At 39.1% G+C, this 22,054-nt stretch overlaps 1 protein-coding gene across 11 annotated transcripts in view; it reads right to left on the bottom strand.

Moving 5' to 3' along the window:
- Window positions 1-22,054, bottom strand: part of DMD (dystrophin) — a 1,087,789-nt gene that overhangs the window by 55,926 nt on the left and 1,009,809 nt on the right. For all 11 annotated transcript variants that reach the window (XM_051641663.1, XM_051641654.1, XM_051641680.1 and 8 more), the window contains 4 exons: window positions 19,191-19,252; window positions 8,653-8,727; window positions 3,368-3,569; window positions 400-485 (listed from right to left, as the gene is read on the bottom strand). In XM_051641663.1, coding sequence (XP_051497623.1) covers window positions 400-485; window positions 3,368-3,569; window positions 8,653-8,727; window positions 19,191-19,252 — 425 coding nt within the window. The remainder of the gene's footprint in view (window positions 1-399; window positions 486-3,367; window positions 3,570-8,652; window positions 8,728-19,190; window positions 19,253-22,054) is intronic.

The raw sequence follows: 22,054 nt of genomic DNA, 5'->3' as shown, positions 1-22,054 counted from the left end.
ATAATAAATTTTTTAAAAACTTAAAATAGTGTCTATTCAATCTTTATCTCAATCCTTTTTAATTTCTGTATTAGTGTGTGTTTAAAAAAGCACATAGTATATTAGTACAATACTACACATACATAATTTATAAATAAATATACATTTATTGGGGGTACATTATCAAAAAAAATTTACCAATACATATGCATGATCAAATAAGTTTGGGGACCGCTGTGATAAACTAAAACCATATTGAACAAATAACTTTGAAGTAAGGTGGAGGAAATTGGCACGGTTTGCACCTGGACTGTCTAAAAGAATGTCTCTTTGTGCTATATCAATGTTTACACAATAAACAGGACGAATAATACCAGAATATAAACATAAATTAAAACCAAAAGAATTACATTGACTTACATCTATATTTATCTTCCAGGTGTGCTTTACAAAGGGATACAACACCAGTTTTGAAAGATAAGACACGGATCCTTCCTGTTCGACCCCTAACAAAAAAACCAAACACGGGGTCATAATATGATCCATTCATGTCATAATTTGTTTACTATAACAAAGTCTACCACAGCACAGTAGTTGTCATAAATGAAGCCCCACACAGAGCTATGTTGCACAGCACATATTGGCAGGTTATTAGAAAAGCTAGAAATTAAAAATAAAAAATGGTTATGGTTGCACAGGCACAGCTGACTTGGATTGTGCCACTGTATCAATTCAACCAGAAATGGTCTTGTTTGGAAATGATTACTCATCTGCTTTTTTATGACAAAGTGAGAGTGAAGAGTCTTTACCTTACATTTATTTGGAAAAGGCTTCTCTATGAACTCTGCTATTCTCAGAAAAGAGGAGGTGCCTGACGGAACACGAAGCCATCCCTTACACCAAAGACAATATAACTCCACTTTAATTAGAAATGTGATGTAGCCATTGTTTTTTAGTCTTAGCCTAGTGTCAACAAGTCCTGCCCTGACTTGGAGTAGGCAGTACAGAGTCAGGCCTTAAAGAAGCCTCCATCAACAGCATGCAGTGACCGAAAGACTTGTGAGACGTTCAGGTGAATGATGAAGCTTGCCTAGAAATCATGAGAAGACAAGTAGGCTGCAGACACACCTTTAACAAGACAGTGTGGTTTCTCAGCTCCTCACAGCACTTAAACCTGTCCTGAGCAGGGCCAAGGGTCTGGTATACCTCCACATTATTCCCCATGCTCCGTCCCATCAGCCTTCCCTTCACCCTCACTCCTGCTTTGTGATGTGCCTGCTCTATTACTTGTGCTTTTTAAGGTGACTGTGGTAAGAACATTCTCCTCTGCACCATAGGTGACAGAACGACAAACCGTATCTTCTCTCAGTTTATCTCAATTTAATTCCAGCTGCTGACTTCCCCCAAGACTTTTATTTCTGATATCATTTAAAACACAGAAAACACGGGAAGCTAATGCCTAAAAATGACTTTTTTGAAGCAGAGCCTTATCAATAGTTTTGAAGCGTCACCAGTAAGAACACAGCTGAAAAAGATAAATCATGTAAAGGCATACAATAATCATGCATCGGGCTACCCTATTCAGCAGAGATGCATGTTGCTTTTTAATCCTACAAAAGGGTTGGGGGAGCCAGAGGTGCTAATTTACCCACACATCTCCCCTGCAAATCCTATAGAAAGTGCAGACAGAAACTGGTGGACAAAACTGAATTTGGAATTTGCAACCTTTTACTGAAGAATCTCGCATTTTTAATAAAAAATAAACATTTGCTGTTTACCTATGCTTTCCACACTCTGCTCCTCTTACTCCCCTGCCTCAAATCTCTTCCAAATTAATTATCATCTCTGCCCTAAGAAACTCCTGCTGATGAATACCAGGCTCATGCAAATTATACAGGAGAAGAATGCAGAATTATGATTTCCCTGCAAGGCATATTAAATTAAAACTTGCACGAATCAAGAGTTGTTCTGTTCACTCTCCTCTCCTCCCAAGTCAAACCAATAATTTAGCATGCTACTGCAAATGAGCCTGAGTGACTGATCAATTAAAACAAATCTGAAATGTGTTGGATTTACAGAGCTGTGCCCATAATTAGATCACTCATTGACTGTGAATTTGATTAATATCTTCACAAATGACAGTTTTCAATTACAAGAAAAGTAAAGATTCAGTACATTTAATTAAATGTCTCCAGTATGGCTTTGCACTTCAGTTGATCTCTGCCTATTAAGTATACAATGAAAACTAAACACATGTAACCCCAAGGTCACCTCTCTTACCAGCATAATTCAAACCTGAATTTTGGCAAAATAGCTATGAGCTTTCTTCACACAAAAAACACTTCTCTGTTTCATTGTGTCCTGCAATATTCAGTTCCCTAGCATACCTAGGGAGCTGCCTGGAGGCAGCCAATTACAATTTCTAATTTTGTACTTTCAGCACATTGCAACATAAAGAAAACTAGACTGGACACGGCAAATCTAAACCGGACAGTCCAGCTTAGGAGCAATCTGTGGAATGACATTTACTTCCCTCTCTGCCTCTAACATGGATGATCTGGATTAACATCCCTAGCACATCTTTTTTGTTTTTTGGTAACTGGGTACGTAATATGTAACTTACAGTTAAGGATATTTGAGAAGTAGATGAGAGTTCTGTGGAAGCCAAAGCAGATTAAACCAGTAAAACCTGGGTCTTAAATGAATATAGCCCCATTTCCTACTACCAGTACACTACACAAAAACATAATGTAATCTGGGTAATCCATTTCACAGGATATTGCAGCTGTTGCAGAGGATGTTGTAAGAAATCTGGCTTAGAGGAGGTGATTCTGCAGGAAAAGAAGCTGTATAAATCTGTGCTCTTTTTTTTGGTAGGTGATCATTGAAACTGCTGTGATAAAGGGTGGATGGAAGAACAATATTATGGCACTTCAATACAGTTCAAAATGTTAATGGAAATTCAGTAACTGACCCATGTTCTTCCATTTCTATAAGTAAATGTTTATTCTGCACAGTAGTGAGCATGTCTGGCTGAAGGTGGGTGATAAAAACCTTAAAAACACAAATGAAGACTTCCAGTGACATTTATTTCCCTAAATTCACCAAATATAAAAATAATGATTTACTCTAGAATTAGCTTACAAATGTGTGTTGGAGTTTGTCTATGCATTATGAGCAACATTATTAACTCACCGACAGGAATACTCATACATTTTCTTAAGGTAAATTTACTCTGTTTTATTTATACTTATAGGTACATGTTTAAAAATTAAATTTTAGATGAAGTACTCCTCAAATTTTCTTACTGCTCATTACCCCTTTCTCCTTCCCCTTGTGCTGTTGGGAAAGCTCCTGAGCACCCCATGTTCAGAGCACCCATACATACGTGTCGTAGACATTCAGCAGCCAGTTCAGGCACATGTCCACGCAGAGAGGAACATTGACCAGATTATTGTGCTCTTGTTCCAGTCGATCATAAATGGTGGTCAAGCAGTTAATGATCTGCAGAATATCCATCGGCTGGTCGTTTTGTTTGAGGTTGTGCTGGTCCAAGGCATCACATGCAGCAGACAGACTCAGGAGATCCACTGTTAAAATAGTAAAAAAACCCCAAACAGCACAATCAAGATTGAATACAAGTAGTGGTTGTATTACCCCAAAAGTAAATAGAACTATTTGCTTGGCTTATATGTCTGGTGAGAGGATATTTTATGTCCTCTGAAAGTCACACGCAAGACTTGTTTCAAGATTTCTACAGGTGCATTGTTTATTTGTCTGTGTGTCTTAAGAGGGCAGTGTTTATAAATCTGGTTCATTTTTAGCTCTAAAGTACGTCTTATGCTATCGGATCCTATGGAAATATTACACATACCTTCTTATGTAAGTAAAAATTACATATTTCATGTTTTAAGTTCCTACAGATAAGGCTAATATTTGACTACTGCATTCACCGAATGTGCTCTAACCATGGTACATGTTAGAAGCTCTCCTGAGAAGTCTCATACATTTCTTACAGAAGTTTAGCAATCTTAACAAAATGCCACAAGGAATATGCAAACAAATCACAACTGAACTTGTATTAAACTCTCTTTTACTTTTCTTCTGGGGGAACAGGTGAAAAACAGGTTCTAGAAACATAAAATTACCTCTTTCTGTATTTGTTCATGAAATTTATCTGGTTTTAGTTATGTAGAATATTTACATTTATAAATACTTATCAGTCAATATACAACAGAGCTCTTTGCCACTGATATTTTAAAACTTGATTTTCATTCCACTTTAAGTCAGTTGTGTTTTGAAGTTCAGATGTCCAAAGCAAAACACAACTTTGCTTTCTCCGCTCTTAGTGTCTGCAGACGAACATCAACAACAGCATCACATTTTGGAGGACACCAAATCAAAGAGTTATGGGATGTTGTCTTACAAAGTGAAACAGCTATAAAAACAAAAGAAATCTGAAAAAAATGAAACTATTGACACAGATCCTCCTACTGCCATACGAAAACTCTTTGCATGAGCAGTCAAAAAGTGCAGGACGATTTAACATGACTCAAGGGAGTAGGATGTGGCTCAAAAGGAACTTCCCCAAATAATTCAGGAAATTCTTCACAAAACTGGGAAATGAACTGACCCAACTGCAACACCAGTTTTCCTCTCATTGAAATAAAAATGTGCTTTATTGAGTCCTACTAAGCAGCATTGCTTGTAAACGCGGAAATAATTAATTAGAAAAATAAATAAATTGCAGAGGATAAATACATAAACCCATATAGGGATTTCTTTAGACCTTGATCCAGTGTAAAGGCACATTTGCCAAATTCACACTCAAGTATCCTATTTTACCAAAGATGAAACTGATCCTTTGATGTCCCAGTGGAGATTAAAAATACTTTAGCTGCACAAGGGCTGCTTGGTAATGCTGCATGGACAGTACACTGGGTTTTCATAATTGCCAGAAAACATTCAGGAGTATAGATTGCACTGGAAATCAACAGGGACTTCTGCTGCTAAATCCCTTAAGCACTTCTGAAAAACATATCCTGTGGGCCTGACTTACCCAGTGCTAGAGTGAATAAGGAAAGCTTGGAACGCTATCCCCATTATTATACCAAGAAATTTAGCTTTGAAACCATGGGTTTGTGCAGGGTTTTAGTGGGATTCTACTTTTTTCACATTATCATATACATGTTCATTAAAAATCTTTTGGAATATTATGTTTAAACTACTAGGATATAAAATACAGCTATTGTAAGGTTAATGTTATATCCCACAAAAGCGTACTTAACCAGTCTTATTTCTAAGAGTCTCAGAAAGATGCTTCTAATAATTTAATAGTCAAATTGGAAATAGAGCACTGCCTTCACAACACCTTTAACTCCAAGTTATAGGTTGAACTCAGTTCCTTTGAGAACATGAATCAATGGTAATTAAATGAACCCCTCAGGCATCTGAGTGGCAGCTTAATTACATACGCAGCTACTGATAAACATGGGTCATTCCACTTCGTGAAAGCTTTTTGCACTAATAAACTTCTGAAAAGCCTTTTACCCTGCTCTTCATCAACTTCTTGTCCTCTTTTGAAGTTACTAACACGTGTTCACCTTATAACAAGCAAAAACTGCTTGCCACCATGCTCTCCTTTAGGGAACTCCCTTTTCTGGGAAAACGAGTGGCTTTGGCTTTTGCCACATTAAGCTCTTCCTGAATCTTTCCCATCAAGTTTAAAGAAATCTGGCAGGGATCCTCTCCCAGAAGGAGAAACTGAGTATTTCTTTCCTGAAAGCGAATATGGGGGTCCCCATGGATGACAGGCCTTCAAAAGACAAGCCCCAACAGTCAGACACGTATCAAAGAGTTGTATATTCATCACCACTCAGTGATTTGCAAAGCTTTAATTGAAATAAATCATACCACTTTGTGCTTTGCACTTTTTGTGGGTTCTCTGCCACTCTTTCCTATTTAACATCCCAATACTGATTCCAAAATATGTATGAGCAGTAGCTTCTAGCTTATTCTGAAATCTAAGTAATTTACATAAATATTTCTTTGGCCTCTAAAGCGAGAGACAAAACCTTACAACGTTTGTCACTAGATGCTAACCTGTGGCCAGACTGCAGGAAAAGTATAAAAGATGACCCAGAATACCCAGCCAATGGAAGGACAGGAGTGACAATTAACAGGCAAGAGAAAGTATGTCATTATGGTCACAAACAGAACTTAGTGAAAACCCACCATATGGCTGGTGATAAAAAGTATTAATGATGCTCCCAGAATGCAAGATCACCTCCTCTGCAACCTGCTGCTGTTGGCCAATACCTTAAAAAACATTTAATCTAGCCTGCATAAAATTAAAAAGCACCCTAAGATAAGTTCTTGAATATTTCTTTTGCTGCATCTCCAAGAAGTTTGAGAATTCATCCCATTTTACTGACATCACAATGTTCAGATGTGGTTTGTGCCTGAAGATCAGATCTTTTAAAAGTAGTAAAACAAGAAATTCAACATGCTTTGATGGGAATATCAAAGGAAACCATACCTTTAAACAAAAAGTTGCAATAGTTACACCTGGCATGCCCACAGTAATTTTGAAGGCAGGGATGATAGAGCCACACACTAGACTCTTCTAAGGTAACAAAAATACACAAGCATTTATTTGTTAAGGATTAAAATTTTCCATATTCTTCTTTAGGTGTCTTACTGTTCAGTGGACCAACTTAGAAACTGAAAAGAGTTTATGTATAGTTCATTTTAAAAATTGTTTCTATTCTTGCCACTGATAAACAGACTGTACCTTCACTTTTGCAGACCTACTCTGCTCACATTTAGAGTGCTACTCAGTAGACAAAACTGCTCTGCCTTTTTAAATGAAGTTTCCAGAAAATAATATATATACATAACAATTTAAACTCCTGCAATTTTAAAACTGAAATAAAAAAATTACGAGATTAACACAAGTGAAATTTAGGGATTTTTGCCCATGCAAAGGAGCCCTGAAATCCAGCCCTGTGCTCTATTTCTACTAGTGCCAAACTGCAGAAAAAGAATTTTTTAATGAGTTGGGGTTTTTAAAAAGAAACTCTAATTAAACTGAGTTCACAAGTGACACTGAAATTACGGAATACACAAATACAATCACGGTGTCTCCAAGCAAAAAATAACTCTAAGAACAAAGACTGCTAACCAAATTCCTTAAATACTTCTCCTTACATACAAGTATGAAGAATGTGCTAAAGTAATCAGTGTAAGCGCCACTGCATGTCTCTGAAAACATCCATTCTCAGAAAATCTACCTAAGTGTAACCTTGAGAGATGAACTGACCTCAGTGCATAATTACAATTCCACACTGTAAAGTCCAAGAACTATTCAGTGACAGGAACTGTGGTGATACAGATGAAACAGGATGTAAAGTTTTGCACTTTCAGCCATAAAAACAAGTTACAAGTTACACTTTTGCAGCGCCAGATAGAGAAATCTATAATTCCAAAAGCTTTAGTTCCTTACTTCAATGATTCACTGATTATTAATACTTTTCACTGCATATCACTCTAGTTTCTTTACCTTTACACAATGAGTGTGGCAGGAGTGTTGCGGCAAGGAAAAATGTTTGTATTTGTGATCATCATAATGAATGCAGTGACGAAGAATGAATTATGTTACAAGAGTTGTCACTTATTGATGTGTTCTTTCCCCGTTTTTTTTTCCTTTTTCAATTTTTTTACACATTCAGAAATTAGGTCTGTTCATTAGTAACATTCACCCATGCTTATAAGCCTAAAAGTAAACACACTCAAAACCAACAAGGTTTGGCACAGTTCCAGAAAGCATGTTGAGTACAAATCCAAACTTGAGATAAATCAACAGTTGAGACATTTGCAACTGTGTAAGAAATTTAACCCTGTAATTAAGTGCCAAACAGTGAATGTTAAATATTTTCATAACCCTCTAAATTGTACTGCCTAATAAACTGCTTGCTTTGGCAACCAACTGCCCTACCAAGAAAACCATGATCGAATTATTTAGCTATCAGGTTACCAAATGCTGAAGAGGAAACATAACTCCAGTGACAGGTAGAATACCATACACCAGTTGAGAGAATTAAAATGTTACAACATGCACATCACTAATGTATAGCTGATGAGAGACTTCTGAACATAACCAAAAGCTGAGGAAAAATGAAGCTAAATATATACTGTCATCACCTCATTTAACAGCAACAACCCCTTGGGGTTCAAGATTCAGTTTAACAAAGTACTAGCAACTCTAGCTCTGGAGTGATCATTTCAGCCAAACTCTCAACTGCTCCCAAACCACTGTAAGCTCCTTTGGTCTTCGGCTGTCAAGCTGTGGCTGACACAGGACATGGCTCCAGCAACGAGTACAGTGAAAATACCCAGCTGAAAAAAAAGTGTGAAGACAAGAAATACACAGGGAATGTCAGCTTTGTTTCTGACCCATTGCTCTGTGTTAGGACAGATCTGATGACCATCCAGCATTTTGGTTTCCTAAGACATGCAAACTGGTGACACCACAAGACCCTTCACACGAAGGGCTTCCAGACAAAGCTGGAGATATGTGCGGGAGTGTTCTTCCACTTCTAGAGGTTGCAAATAAACTTATGTGTTGGTCATAAAGTCCTCCCGGCAGCAGGTGAAGCACAGGCACATACTTACAGCAGAGAGCTTTTTGCAGTCTGCGGAGTTTCATGGCAGTCCTGTATGCTGAGAACCTGACATTGTTCAGGTCAGCTGTAGGGGGAGAAATATTAAAAGATCAGCTTTATGCCTTAAAAATTATCAGAATCAGAGACATTAAGTTGGACTAGTAGATTATACTCATTGGTTAAAAGAACACAGAAAAACAAAAGTATGTTAGAAACTCTACTTCACTAGCAAAAGCCCTCAAACCTGGACAATCAATCATCCAAAATTAAAACACTAAGTCCTAAAGTGTTACTTCCTTTCCTTCAAAGGGCCTGAAGTAAAGAGCACTTGAAAGTACATCAGTGACTGCTGCAGCGTTGTCTGAAAATACCGCAGCATTTCAAACCGCAGGCACTGTGAGAGAGATAAGAACCTGAAACTTCTCCTCCTCTGCCCAATGCAGCAGCCAGGCTGCGTGCAAGCAGCCCCAAGAAAAGGGCATCTGGGAAAAAGCAGGTGACTCTCAGCTACTGCTAAGAAAGAACCCAGCAACTTCAGAAAAAACACAATGAAACTTTTGTGCTTTCTATCCATGTAGATCCCAGACTTGCTCCACGATGTAAAGCCTTCCTGATGAGAAGCCAGCTCACCCAGTAAGGTGAGTTCCCAGATTCCCACCTCTGAAATGGCAGCAAGCCAGTGGGCTCCAGCAGAATGGGAAAGGGACCCCGCTAGGAACAAGCACTTGCAAGGCTCAGTCCCAGTTACTTGAACATTATTCAAGCACAGCAACTGGTCCATAATCTAAAAAGTGAACGCTAGATAAAACTGAAAAGAAAGCAGGCATTATCTTGGACCAAATCTGGCCAGGAAACTGCATATGCATCTCTCTCTTCCATGAAACCAGACTGAGGAAGATGTGCTTGTCCCTGGCTGTGCTGAGGGTAGCCTTCAGCAAACCCCATTTACAACAAAAATGAAGATAAAATTCCCTAAAATAGAGGCTGAAACTACTGTGGCCGAATTCCTGCCATCAGTACTAGTAAATAACTCATAATTTACAACTAGATTTGGTGTATCAAGACTACAGTGCAGATACACCACTGCTTGCATTATTCAGAATCAAACTCAGGATGCAGAAGTGAGCACACAACTCTGGCAAAGGGCTTTTGAGTACATCAACAGATACCTAAAGCTAACTGTGCAGCTGCAAACTGGTACCTTCCTCAAAGAGAACCCAGGTAGACCATCAAGGTTGCTGTCTTGGGAGCATGTCCACATACAGATGCTGTTTCCCAAGTGGTGTTGTCAGCTCCTCCTGGGAATGCTACAGGGAAGCTGAACTGGAGACAGCAGCCCAGCTTTTGAGGAGTGGCAGGGGGCACGTTTGTGTGCTACAGCACCATAATCCCCACTGCTGCAAAACCAGACTGCTGCCGGCATGCTGCTGGCCCTGCCATCTACCCAACTAATTTCTGGGCACTCCTCCGCTTTTAAGCAGTTTAGGGACCATTCCAAACAGATTAGCTGGTATCTTGTAATTCAAGGGTTTCCTAGCAGAGAAATGGACTGCTTGTGCCAGTCAGTTTCAGCTCCTGGCAACACTGCTGAATGCACTTACTGATGAAACCCATGGGGCCTAAGGAGTTAAAGATGGGAAAGTGTTTTTGTGTTTACATACAAAAAGAACACTAAATAAAATATATACTAGCTCAGAATAAAGTCTGTTTAGCCCAATAAGCTGCCTCTAAGCTTGGCAGAGTTCTAGAGGAAGAATATGATGAAAACCAGGGCAAATACAAAACAGTTCTTAGCTGGCATATGCACTGAGGTGTTATAAAGCTGTTTGTAATGTGGTAGCTTGGGTCTAACTATCCCAACATCATTTGCAAGGCTGTACAGGTATAGGTAGCAAAGGGAATACAGTCTCAATTACATTAATTTTAATTAAGTGGTTCTGAATGAGTAATTTGAGGTTTGATAATTCAGTACTTTTGTATACCTTAATAAAAGCTGTGGAACATTTCTAAAACATCTTACAGCAGAAGGGGAGGTTTTGGCTTTGTATAGAATTCCTTTTTCTTTGTACCGTTCTATACACCTTTTTAATGGGCAGTTCTCCTGTGTATTGTTCCTGCCAGCTCAGTCTCTCACAATCATCTTGACAGATCCAGGATTCTTAATGTGGTGTGGAATACAGTGAGCAATTTCAAGAAAGCAACTTAATTTGTCTTGAAAAGAAGTGAATAAAGCTGTCCCTCGTAAACACAATGTCACTTCAATTACATTCTGTACCCTTGTAAATCTGCACTTGTATTTTGGAAAAGAAAACATACTAGAGCATCTGATAAAACGAAGAAGCCTTCCCTAAATTTTCCCTAAGTATTCGGAAAAACGCTTCCCTATTTATTATTCACATTTTAAGATGTACTAGTAAATATATATGTATATTTCAGGCCTAGATCAGGCAGAAAGTTCAATCTATGAAAACACCCCGAGAGTGCTGTAGTTTACATCTATTCTCCTGTTTATGTAACACACACTGAATTTATTATCAACCTTAATGACATAACTGCCAAGAAAAATCTGCTGTAAATGCTCAACAAGGAATGTCAGGAGCTAGTTTCAGAGCCCTCATCTCAGGCTTTGGGAAAGTAGCAGCAATGCCATTTTTTGGCTCTACGTGCTGAGGCCAGGTGTGGCTGTCTCACACCTCGGCTCCCACCTTCCACCCTGTGATTTGTACCAACACAGGTCCAGTTACTGTCCTGTTGCCAACTGCTCACCCCTCGTCTTCCTTATGCTACCACCTCCATGTTCCTGCATCTTACCTGGTGGTGATCTGAGGTCACTAGATCTTAATGATCTTCCCCTCCCTACTCCTGTGACACTGTAGCTACTGTCTTTCTTCCCCTGGAGCTACTGCTGGAACAAATGTATTGCTCTGTGGAGCAAGAAGGGGAGCCCAGACCTCTCCTAATTGGGTTAAAAATATTTCCTGTCCTGGTATATGACCCTATTTAAATGAACCAGTGAATCTAAGATTGTTAGGGAATGAGACTCAGCCACTGGGCTTGGAGCACTGGAGGTAACCTCACAATGAACAGCAAGGAAGGAGACTTGGAGCAAGGCTCCACGAGGTGCTGCCTGGCCAGGCAGGCCAGCCGTGATCGCTGGGAACATGCAGAGGAGCGAGGGAGGAGGCTCAAGCAGCAGCAGCCTTATGAGGGGCTATTTGGAATCACCAGTAGTTCCTCCTTTCCTGTAAGTTTCTTCTGCTTCCTGGGACCAGAGGGGAAAAATCTGATGCTTTCTCCACTCCCAAACAGCCCCCTAAGACAGCAAGAGCCTGCTGAACCTTGACTCCAGAGCTTATCATCTCTGAGCAGGTTGGACAGCTCAGTATTACCACATTTGCCCTTTCCTCCCACTTGTAGGAATCAGCCACCATCTCATCATATGAATGAGGTGGTTAGAGGACTTAGAAGCCCTTGGAGTTTATCACACTTCTGCAGATCATGTAATGATACTTCCAAGTCCTCATTCAGAAGGTAACTTTCAAACTTTGATCAAAAACTGTAAATGCTCAAAAGCATAATCTGTTTATGGTCTGAAATACTGATGTAGTGGAAGAGGTAACCTGGTTCTTGAAAAGGAACAGACTGAGGTAAAGATCACTTGGGAGTATTTGGTGACACTCATTTACATCCCAGTGCAAAGAGAATTCATAGTTCTCCCATCACTCAGCCACAAACCACCTCTCTGTGCAAGCGAGCATAAGTGCTTCTAGGGGAGAAGATTTAATATTGCCTTATGGAAGATCCGTAAGACAGTGCAGGTGCTTACTGCTCATGCCTTCAGAGTAATGAACAATTCCCACAAGCAAAGCAGTAAGGTATCTTCATGATCAAATTAAGCTTCTGCCACAGCCCTCCCACTGTCATGGTGAAAGGAGTTCTAAGTGCTACAGCATCAGAAAGTAGGTAATCTCCTTTTGCTGCTTTCTTCTTTTCATTATAGACACAAGCCCCTCCCTTTGCTTCACAGCAACTAATGCAGTGGAGAAAAGGTTATCTAGAGAAGTTATTTCCTCCATGTCCATCATGTGCCTACAACACATGAATATACTCATGTTCATACAATTATGTTAATTTGTATTAACATGAATAACACTGAACAAAAACTAGTGCTCTTACTATCCATGAATCTTTAATGAAGAGTACTTCAGTCTGCTCAGAGGAAGAACTCAAGTCAATGGAAAGATGATCAGATAATTAAATTATAACCTTTCCTGCATAATTCTGCATTTTGAGAGAAATCATAAAACATAAAGTCTGTGTTCTTCATCAAAAGAGCAAAGACAGCCTCATCGACATAGTTTCCGATGTTGTATTTCTACAGTATTGTAGAAACAGCTTTAATTACCCAAAGCAGATTACTTTGCTAGTGAATAATCAGGGAAAAACATCCACTCATTTCAGAAGTGGGCAGTGATTTGTATCAAAAATTTGAACAACCTGCTGGAATGTCTCACTGACCACTGACACATTATCAGCAAATACGATGTTGTAGATTTTTTTTTTTTTAACCTTCCCATGCTAAATTCCAGATTTTACATTGGAATATGAATATTATTTTAAGAGGAAAACCAGGTCCTCATATTGAGTCTTATTACACAAAGTTAGTTGGCAAGCAACTAAAAGTAATTAAAAATTAAAGAAAAACTATAGGGAGGACTTTTGTTTTTATTCTTAAATACTTACATCTGAACTCAGACAACAGGTTTTAAGTAAGGTGCTATAACTGAATTGCTTTCCATGGTGGTCTTACACAGACTAACCCCACCTTAGAGTTGGTACAGCTGCTAAGAGTGCTGAATGACTGAGGTTTCATTTGGTAATGTACATTAGTAGTGTAGGAATTAGTAATGTACTGTATGAGAGACTAGTCTCACCGAGTGTTTAAAAACTCCAGGACAGGCCAGACTACCTCCTGTCAAAGGTTGGTAATTTAATTTGTCTCATACTCAGTGTAATCTGAGGGCATCTCAGGAAGTCCCTTCTACCTGGACAGTGCTTGTTTATATTATTGTATTATAACAATTTCTTCTTAATTAATGAGGTAAAAAAACAGGCATTTCACTCTATTTTATGGACAGAATTTTCATCACTGCCTGACACCATCAAGCTGAAAAGAACAGTTTATATGCTTCAGGTGGTAACTATCTCAAGAGTAAAATTTGGCAAGTTAACAACTAACATTGAAAGATTTTAGATCTCATTAGGTCAAATCCTCATCTTTGTTTGATAAGATGTACAGAGTTCATTATTTTGGTTTTGGTTGTTTTGGCTTTTTTCACTCTCACTTATTTGCAAGGAAAAAAAATGTGAACCCACAGAGATACACTTCAAAACCTGGAAGTCTCACTCAACCACAGCTTGAAGCACGCTCATACAGCTGTTCATAAACACACTGCCTGCAGTGGATGAACTGTTTTAGGAATTACATGTCACTGTTGTCTCTGACAATGCCTGTCTAACCAAGGTTAAAAACTGTTGACTGTACAGTCCTGAATACACCATAATTCCACTACCAGCCACTAAGCTTTCATGTTTCATCAGACATTAACAGCATTCTGACTCTTCAAGAAGCTTCATCTCACATTGATTCAATAGAGCTGTGATGCCCTGACCAGTTGATAAGAATGCTGGGCTTCCGCTGCTGCCCAAACCCCATATATAAATCTTCTAATGATGCACTACAGTGACATATAGTGCCACTTTAGGAACTGTAATTTAAAAATGCAAATGAGACAAATGCACAAAGGAAAGAAATTAATCAAGTAACACTGCTTAGTATCATTTGAGTCTCAGCCATTGACTCTTTTATTATAACAATAATTAATGCTATCATCTCCATTGCTTTGAGAATAACTAACAGCAATAGGTGTTATTTACATACAGACACACAGCTTAACCACTCTCCATGAAACAATACAGTACACTGTACTAGATCTGTCCCACTGAGTAAAAAAAAGTGGATAGTGTTTCTGCAAATTAGTAAGTGGAAGGCACTCAGGGAACCAAAATGCTACTGAGTGCATCTAAACGAAGTGGATGAAGACCACAGGATGTCCCAGTATCCCAATAACTGGACCAACTGACTTCACCTTTTGGAATTTAGTTTTAGTGTGCAATGGCTTTTTTGCAGCCTGCAAACCCCGAAGTGTAAGAAAGCATACAATGTATACCTGGGTTATACCACACTATGGGGTTCGGATGTGACTAGTCTGCAGTCAGAAAGGTCAGAAATCCTTCCTGTATGCTAGATGAGAAGTAGTCATAATCCAAATAAATAAGAATCAACTTCAAAAATAATGACGAAAATTTTGCAAACCAAGAGTGCAATACCCATGAGTAAAACGTTCCCGTACACGTCATGTATTCCATAACAGAACATTACTTTGTTCTCTGTAATACCCTCATTCACTGCTAATATGCCTACTGCTTCACTTTCAAGGGATCCAAGGTTAACTTCTACCACCGAAGTTTTATTTTGCTGCCATAGTTAAGTTTATTGCCTGTTAGGTGAATTCCTACAGAGGATGCAATCAAGCACTGTTATAAAGATGACCTACTATGGGTCTGCCTACTATCCAAGGTTGACAGAACCCAACCAATCCTGTTTTCTGAAATGAGAAGTTTTATTATTCAGATTGCAGTTAGCATGAAAAGGACATCAGTGATTAAGCAACCTTTAAAAAAAGACCATTTGTATTGTCTCAATGAATTTCAGTAGAAATCAAATGATTGATGTATGCAATAGGCACATATTTTATTAATACAAACATGGAAAACAGCTAGTCAAATATGAAAAAACCTCATATTCAATACATGGTTTAGTAGTTTGTTAGAAAAACTATTATGACAGAGGGGCACTCTAGCCCCCTCAGGTAGCATTTCAAAAGGACTAATCAAAATATACGAACAAAAAATGATAAAGTTTGTAAGAGGGCTGTAAAAGAACAGTGTAAAAAACTGTATCTGCTGAAGGGGAACTGCTTTTGGAAAGAAAAGCAGCTGGAGCAGTTCTTGGTAGTTTGAAGAATTGCAGAGAGAAGTTAGATTAAAATGACCGTTCATAACGGTGCAAATACAAACTGAGGGATGGATGTCTGTCAGTCTCTGAACCATTCAGACTCAAGACACTGATTTTTACTACCTTTCTTATTTTAGAATATGGGTTTTTTCTGTGTTCTTAAGTTTATATAACTAGCCAAACTGTATCAACATCTACTAGATACACTGAATGATACAGCCAAGGTGTTTGTTGCAACTACCAGTTGCCATTTTGACTTGAACAACAATTAAGCCATTTAATAACAACAGCCTATTATGTACCTTTAAGTAGTCGTAACTTTGAAGAGTGAAAATTGCCCAACATGAGTAAGGAATGGATGCTTCATTAAAATTGATAAAATTGCTATGTTGTTTAAATAATGAAGAACTGTCCAGAGCAAGCACTTCTGTATCTTAATAGGAAAAGCTACTGTCAAAAGAACCAGTTAGAAATTTCTGATTCACATATTACATTTCAAATAAAATATTTTACTGGTTTTACTAGTATCTTTACAACTGGCCATGTTTCAAGAAGTGAGCTCAAAAAGAATTTGAGCATACTCCCTTCATGGGCAGGTTATTTTATAATTTCTTCCCATGGCTTCTTTTTGCTTTTGCTGATGCAGTCCCTACTGAAGACAGGACAATGCACTTCCTGAACTGACAATCTGATCAGGTACAAAAATGTATGCAGCAAGTTCCAACTGTTTTAGTACCGAAAAAACCGCTCCTGAGCAATTTAGCTTCATTTTTATAAACATCCTCTCTAAAGACAGAAAGCTGACCCAGTAAGTTTGAAACTTGGAATCAATTTTGGCAAAATGTAATTCAGCGATTTGTAGGTGTGTGAATTGGATACGTGAAGAGTAAAACTAATGTTACTTCTTGTTCTTACAGAAGTCTCTCTTGTGTCTCAATGACATAGGCAGATTAGGAACATTACCTTGTGTCAGGTTGCATCTTCCCCATTCACTTAAAAAACCTAAGCTTTCAGTAATTTGTAAGAATTTAAATTAGACATAAGGATCCCTCAGGAAATTATTATATACTGGCATGTATAGAGAACTACATCACATAGCTCAATTATTCCCTACAGTAGGGTAAGTGTAAGAATTGGAAAAGTGAAATGAAAACTCTTGACAGCGCTGATGCACTTGGTCTCACATTTTTGCATTTGCCTGGATTACAGAATTAATGTTTTCTACCAGATTTCTAAAATGCATGCATACTAAGCTCTGTACTAGCTTCTTCATATGAATGAGAAGCAAAATTCAGATCTTAATGTGGGGAAAAAGAATAGGATATAATGAGTATGCAAGATATTATTAAAGTTGATTTTGTATTACCAGATAAAATATTACTAAACAGTCTGAAAAGACTTCAAACATGCCATTACTACTGTTTTGACCTGAGGCAAAGCAAAGTACTGAAAATACATCAAGAGTTCTGTTCAAGACTAAACGGGTTATGCTTGTACTAAGCAATTTGTATGAAAGTTGGATAATGATGAATATACCCAATTCAAAAATAAACTAATTTGGTAGGTTATTCAGCAGCACTGTTACTGAAGCTTTACCCCATGTAGCAGTGCATAATCACCTTGTCTAATCTGTTTTGCACAAATATATGAAAACCTGAGTTTACTAACAAAAACACATATCAGGGTCACTTCCATATTAATAAGCAGTTAGTCTCAACCCCAAAAGAAATAAGAATAGCCAGAGAAGGACTGCCCTTTTGGACAATCCTTGCTCCTCAAAAGGAAAAACGCAGGATTTTATATGAAAAAGAAACAAAATCTGTCCAAACATGTTTCTTCTTTATGCAGCGAGAAATGAGGACTCTTGACATTTGGGTGATTCTCACAGTGATAAAACTCAGTTAAACTAAATGCAAACTGATTTCAGCAGTCACCTATCTTTTTAACTGTTGACCTGAACCCATCAGGATGCTTTTCTCCCTTACATATAGACACCTCTTTACTTCTTGATATTCAAGAGTGCTCTAGCTGAAACAGGGAAATATCAGAAGAAAAGCAGTTGCTACAGGACTTTAGGTCTGACGAAGAACAGTATCAGAAATATCCTGCAATCTCTGGATCAAAGACCACAGAGTCAGAGTGCGGTTCAATTAATAAGCAACTGTTTGAAGATCTACCTGTACTAAAGGGATGTCTGCATGTGCAATTACTGTTTGTCCTGAATCTTTTAAAACACTCACTATTAAGAGCAGAAATATAAAGGAGACAAACAGGGCAATACATTATAATTAAATGGCAAGTCAATACTTGTCTGGTTTTGGTTAGCCTGAACTTACACTTCTTACATGCTTTTGCGACATACAGAGCTGTATTCTGGTTAATTTTTAAACAAATTGCTGCCATAGAGCTAATGCTATAAAGAAAAAATCTTCACACACTGTTTCCTTCCATTTTATCATAGCACTTCTCTAAAATACTTTTGGGATGCCTTTAACTGCAGAGCATTGTAGCGATATCAGAGTTACCTTGAAATAGTTTATACTGGCATAATTAGACTGTTTTCAGCAGCTAAACTAGAGTTTAGCATGAGATAATTTCACCTGTTTTTCACCATGGTAAATAATTCTGCATTTAATACTAGATTTTGACTGCCCTAGTGCTCAGGCTGGCTTGTTTAAAGCCAGTTTATGTAAGTGTGCTGTATAGACATAACCATCTTGATGAATGCAGCATACTCACTGATATTTCTTTTACAGAAATAGCTTAATTTTTATTATATCCTTCATTATTTATTAACAGAACCATTAAAAGTAAAGAGTTAGCTATTAAATGGTCTGTCAAGCAGCCTATACTAGAGCACGAATTGACCCATTTTATCTTATAGATGTGCTTCTGTTAACAAAATCCAAAGCAGCTAAAAAATGAAAAAAAAAACCTCTACCAGAAAGGCTCATCTGAATGAGCATGAAATTTGGGTATGCAAAATGACATCATGACAGCAGCCATGCCTTCCAAGTATTGAAAGTGCTTTAAAAATAAAGCAGTGGTAACACAGTTTGGCAAATCGCTTCAATTGGCTTCCTAACATCCAAAAGTCAACACTAACAGCAGCTTGGTTTGATTTTTTTCATCTGCCTTTTGTAAAGCAGATTAGTCAGTGAAAAGATTCAGGGTTGTTTTTTTTTTTAAATTTCTGTCCCAGTCTTTCACTAAGAGTTTGCAACAATGCACTCAAATTACTTTGTAAAGCGAGTGCACATTCCAAATATGCTAACTGAAGTAGTATTTTTTTCCACTGCATGTTTGAGATGTGTTATTATGCCTTATGTATTTCTCTTGCAGAAAATTTTAACTTTGATAAAGGCACTGCCTCTTGCTTTCACTTTTTTTTTTCTGCTACTTCTGGAAATCTCTGCCTTAAAAATTATTTTGATTGGAAAGAAAACAAACAACTGGTAGAGGTGTCTTACCTAAAGACTGGTAAAGCTCAGTCATCTTGGGATGATCCCAGCAGGTTGTTTGCGTCTCATGGCTGTAACACAAAACATGAAAGTTAGCAAAGTAAAATTTCTCTCTGTTGCACACCAAGTGATCCAGGTTGTGCATCTGAGCTCAGTGTTTGACTACCACCAGCAGCCTGAGCTGCTCTGGCAGGGGTCTCAGCAGCATGTCCTTCTTTCAACATGAGACATTAACTCAGAGTGCTTTCTTTAGGCATGGGCTCAAGAAACAAAATTAAAAGCAGCGTCAGTATTAAAAAGACAGCGAGTATTCAGGCATGCCATAATATTTTTAGGAAATTTAAGGACACATCAGCCAATTCTTGAAAAGCATTTCATACAGATCCTTCTCCAGTTCCTCCAAACTTGGGGCCAGGCATTTATGAGGGCTTGTTCAATGATCGGCTTGCAACAGGGCTTATTTCTGAAAGCCTTTATGGAAATCCTGACCAGATACTGAGATCCGTGGAATTTTTGGCCTGCCTTACCCTATGTGCTTTTTCCATTGTGGCAGGTAGGAGCTACCCAATCCAGTGGCTGCAATCATTCCTTTCAGCCCAAAAATCTGCACTAAAATCCTCATGCAACATCCCACTGACCCACCATCAGCTTACACCACTTTTCAGGCCAAGGCATTGTACACCCCCTATTGATGGTCTCTTTTAGCAAAGACTTTTGCTGTTCCTCTTGTCCCCTGGGTCTCCCAGGCCCTTTCCCCTGCCTTGGAGGTCCCTGTGCAGTGTCAGGCAGCAGACCTGCTGGGTAGGCAGGGAAGAGCTGAAGTGGGATTACGAAATGCTGCAAAATGACTAGAATGTAAATTGGACAGTGCCTGCATTGAGGCTAGCAGTCTTCATCTTTACAACACAACATGCTGCCAAAAGACATGTAGCGTGAGAAAGCCAACAAAATAAAGTGCTAGTGGGTGTAGTAGCAACTCATGTCTACCAAGGTTACATAATTTATGTTGGTTTTTTGTGGGTTTTTTGTTTGTTTGTTTGTTTTGTGTTTGTTTTTTTTTTTTAATGAAAGCATGGCTAGTGTGATGTTTCCAATCATGTAGAAAGCTTTAAAGGAAATCCTCCTGATCTATCTAGTAGCAAATAAAGTCACACACACAATTCAGCTATGTTAAAAGAAAGCCACAAGGTGTATCTAGCACACAGTTGCTAGCAATGATGTTTACAACTTCTGTACTTAAGTGGACATCCTGGTTCCAACATGCGCACATCATTCATGAGAAAATATGCAAGAGAGAAGGACATGATCCACAGTGTTGCAGAACTCCTGGAGCACACACCTTCCAGCTCCGAGAGACTAAACCACAAGCCATCCAGCAGGCTGAACACACCTATACACCCAACTGTGCACTGGAAGACTGATAATAGAGAAAGGTTGTCTTAGAGAGCAGTCCTTGAGCTCTCTTTTTGAGACAGTGATGTTCCCAAGTCTACCTTTGCTGGGCAAACTGAAGTGGAAAAGGAAAATCTATAGATCATGGAAGGAGGGGCTGGTCACTTGGGAGGAATATAGGACTGTTGTCAGAGAATGCAGGGAGGCAACTAGGAAAGCTAAGGCCTCCTTGGAACTTAACCTTGCAAGTCGGGTTAAGGACAATAGAAAGGGCTTTTTCAAATACATAGCCAACAAAACTAATACCAGAGGCAATACAGGCCCACTGCTGAATGAGGTGGGTGCCCTGGTGACAGAGGATATAAAGAAGGCAGAGGTGCTGAATGCCTTCTTTGCCTCTGTCTTTACTCCTGCAGGCTTTCCCCATGAGCCCCAGTTTCATACAGCCCCAGTAGAAGTCAAGATAAAGGAGGAGTTTGCCCAGGTAGATGAGGATTGGGTTAGGGATCAGTTGAGTAATCTGGACATCCATAAATCGATGGGTCCGGATGAAATACATCCAAGGGTGCTGAGGGAGCTGGTGGAGGTCACTGCTAGTCCACTCTCCATCATCTTCGGTAAGTCATGGGTAACAGGAGAGGTGCCTGAGGACTGGAGGATAGCAAATGTCACTCCAGTCTACAAGAAGGGCAAGAAGGGGGACCCGGGTAACTATAGACCGGTCAGCCTCACCTCCATCCCTGGAAAGGTGATGCAACAACTTGTCCTTGGCACTATCTCTAGACATATCAAGGAGATGGGGGTCATCAAGAGCAGTCAACATGGTTTTACCAAGGGTAAGTCATGTTTGACTAACCTCATAGCCTTCTATGAGGAAATTACTAGGTGGATAGATGATGGTAGAGCGGTGGATGTGGTCTATCTTGATTTCAGTAAAGCATTTGACACCGTCTCCCACAGCATCCTTGTTGATCAAGTATGGGTTTGATGATCAGGCAGTGAGGTGGATCAAGAACTGGTTGAAAGGAAGAAGTCAGAGTTGTAGTCAATGGGGCAGAATCTAGTTGGAGGCCTGTGACTAGTGGAGTCCCTCAGGGGTCGGTACTGGGACCGGTGTTGTTCAACATCTTCATCAACGACCTGGATGAGGGTACAGAATGTATCCTCAGCAAGTTTGCTCATGACACCAAGCTGGGAGGAGTGGCTGACACACCAGAAGGCTGTGCTGCCATTCAGAGAGACCTAGACAGGCTGGAGAGTTGGGCGGGGAAAAACCTGATGAAGTTCAACAAGGGCAAGTGTAGAGTTTTGCATTTGGGGAAGAAAAACGCCATGTACCAGTACAGGTTGGGGGCTGACCTGCTGGAGAGCAGTGTAGGTGAAAGGGACCTGGGGGTCCTGGTAGACAGGAGGATGACCATGAGCCAGCAATGTGCCCCTGTGGCTAAGAAGGCCAATGGCATCCTGGGGTGCATTAGAAA

The sequence above is a fragment of the Apus apus genome, chromosome 1 (genome assembly GCF_020740795.1).
Source record: "Apus apus isolate bApuApu2 chromosome 1, bApuApu2.pri.cur, whole genome shotgun sequence".
In the NCBI taxonomy this organism is placed as follows: Eukaryota; Metazoa; Chordata; class Aves; order Apodiformes; family Apodidae; genus Apus; species Apus apus.
Note: the sequence above shows the minus strand (reverse complement) of the source record. Positions and strands in the feature narration are given on the sequence as shown.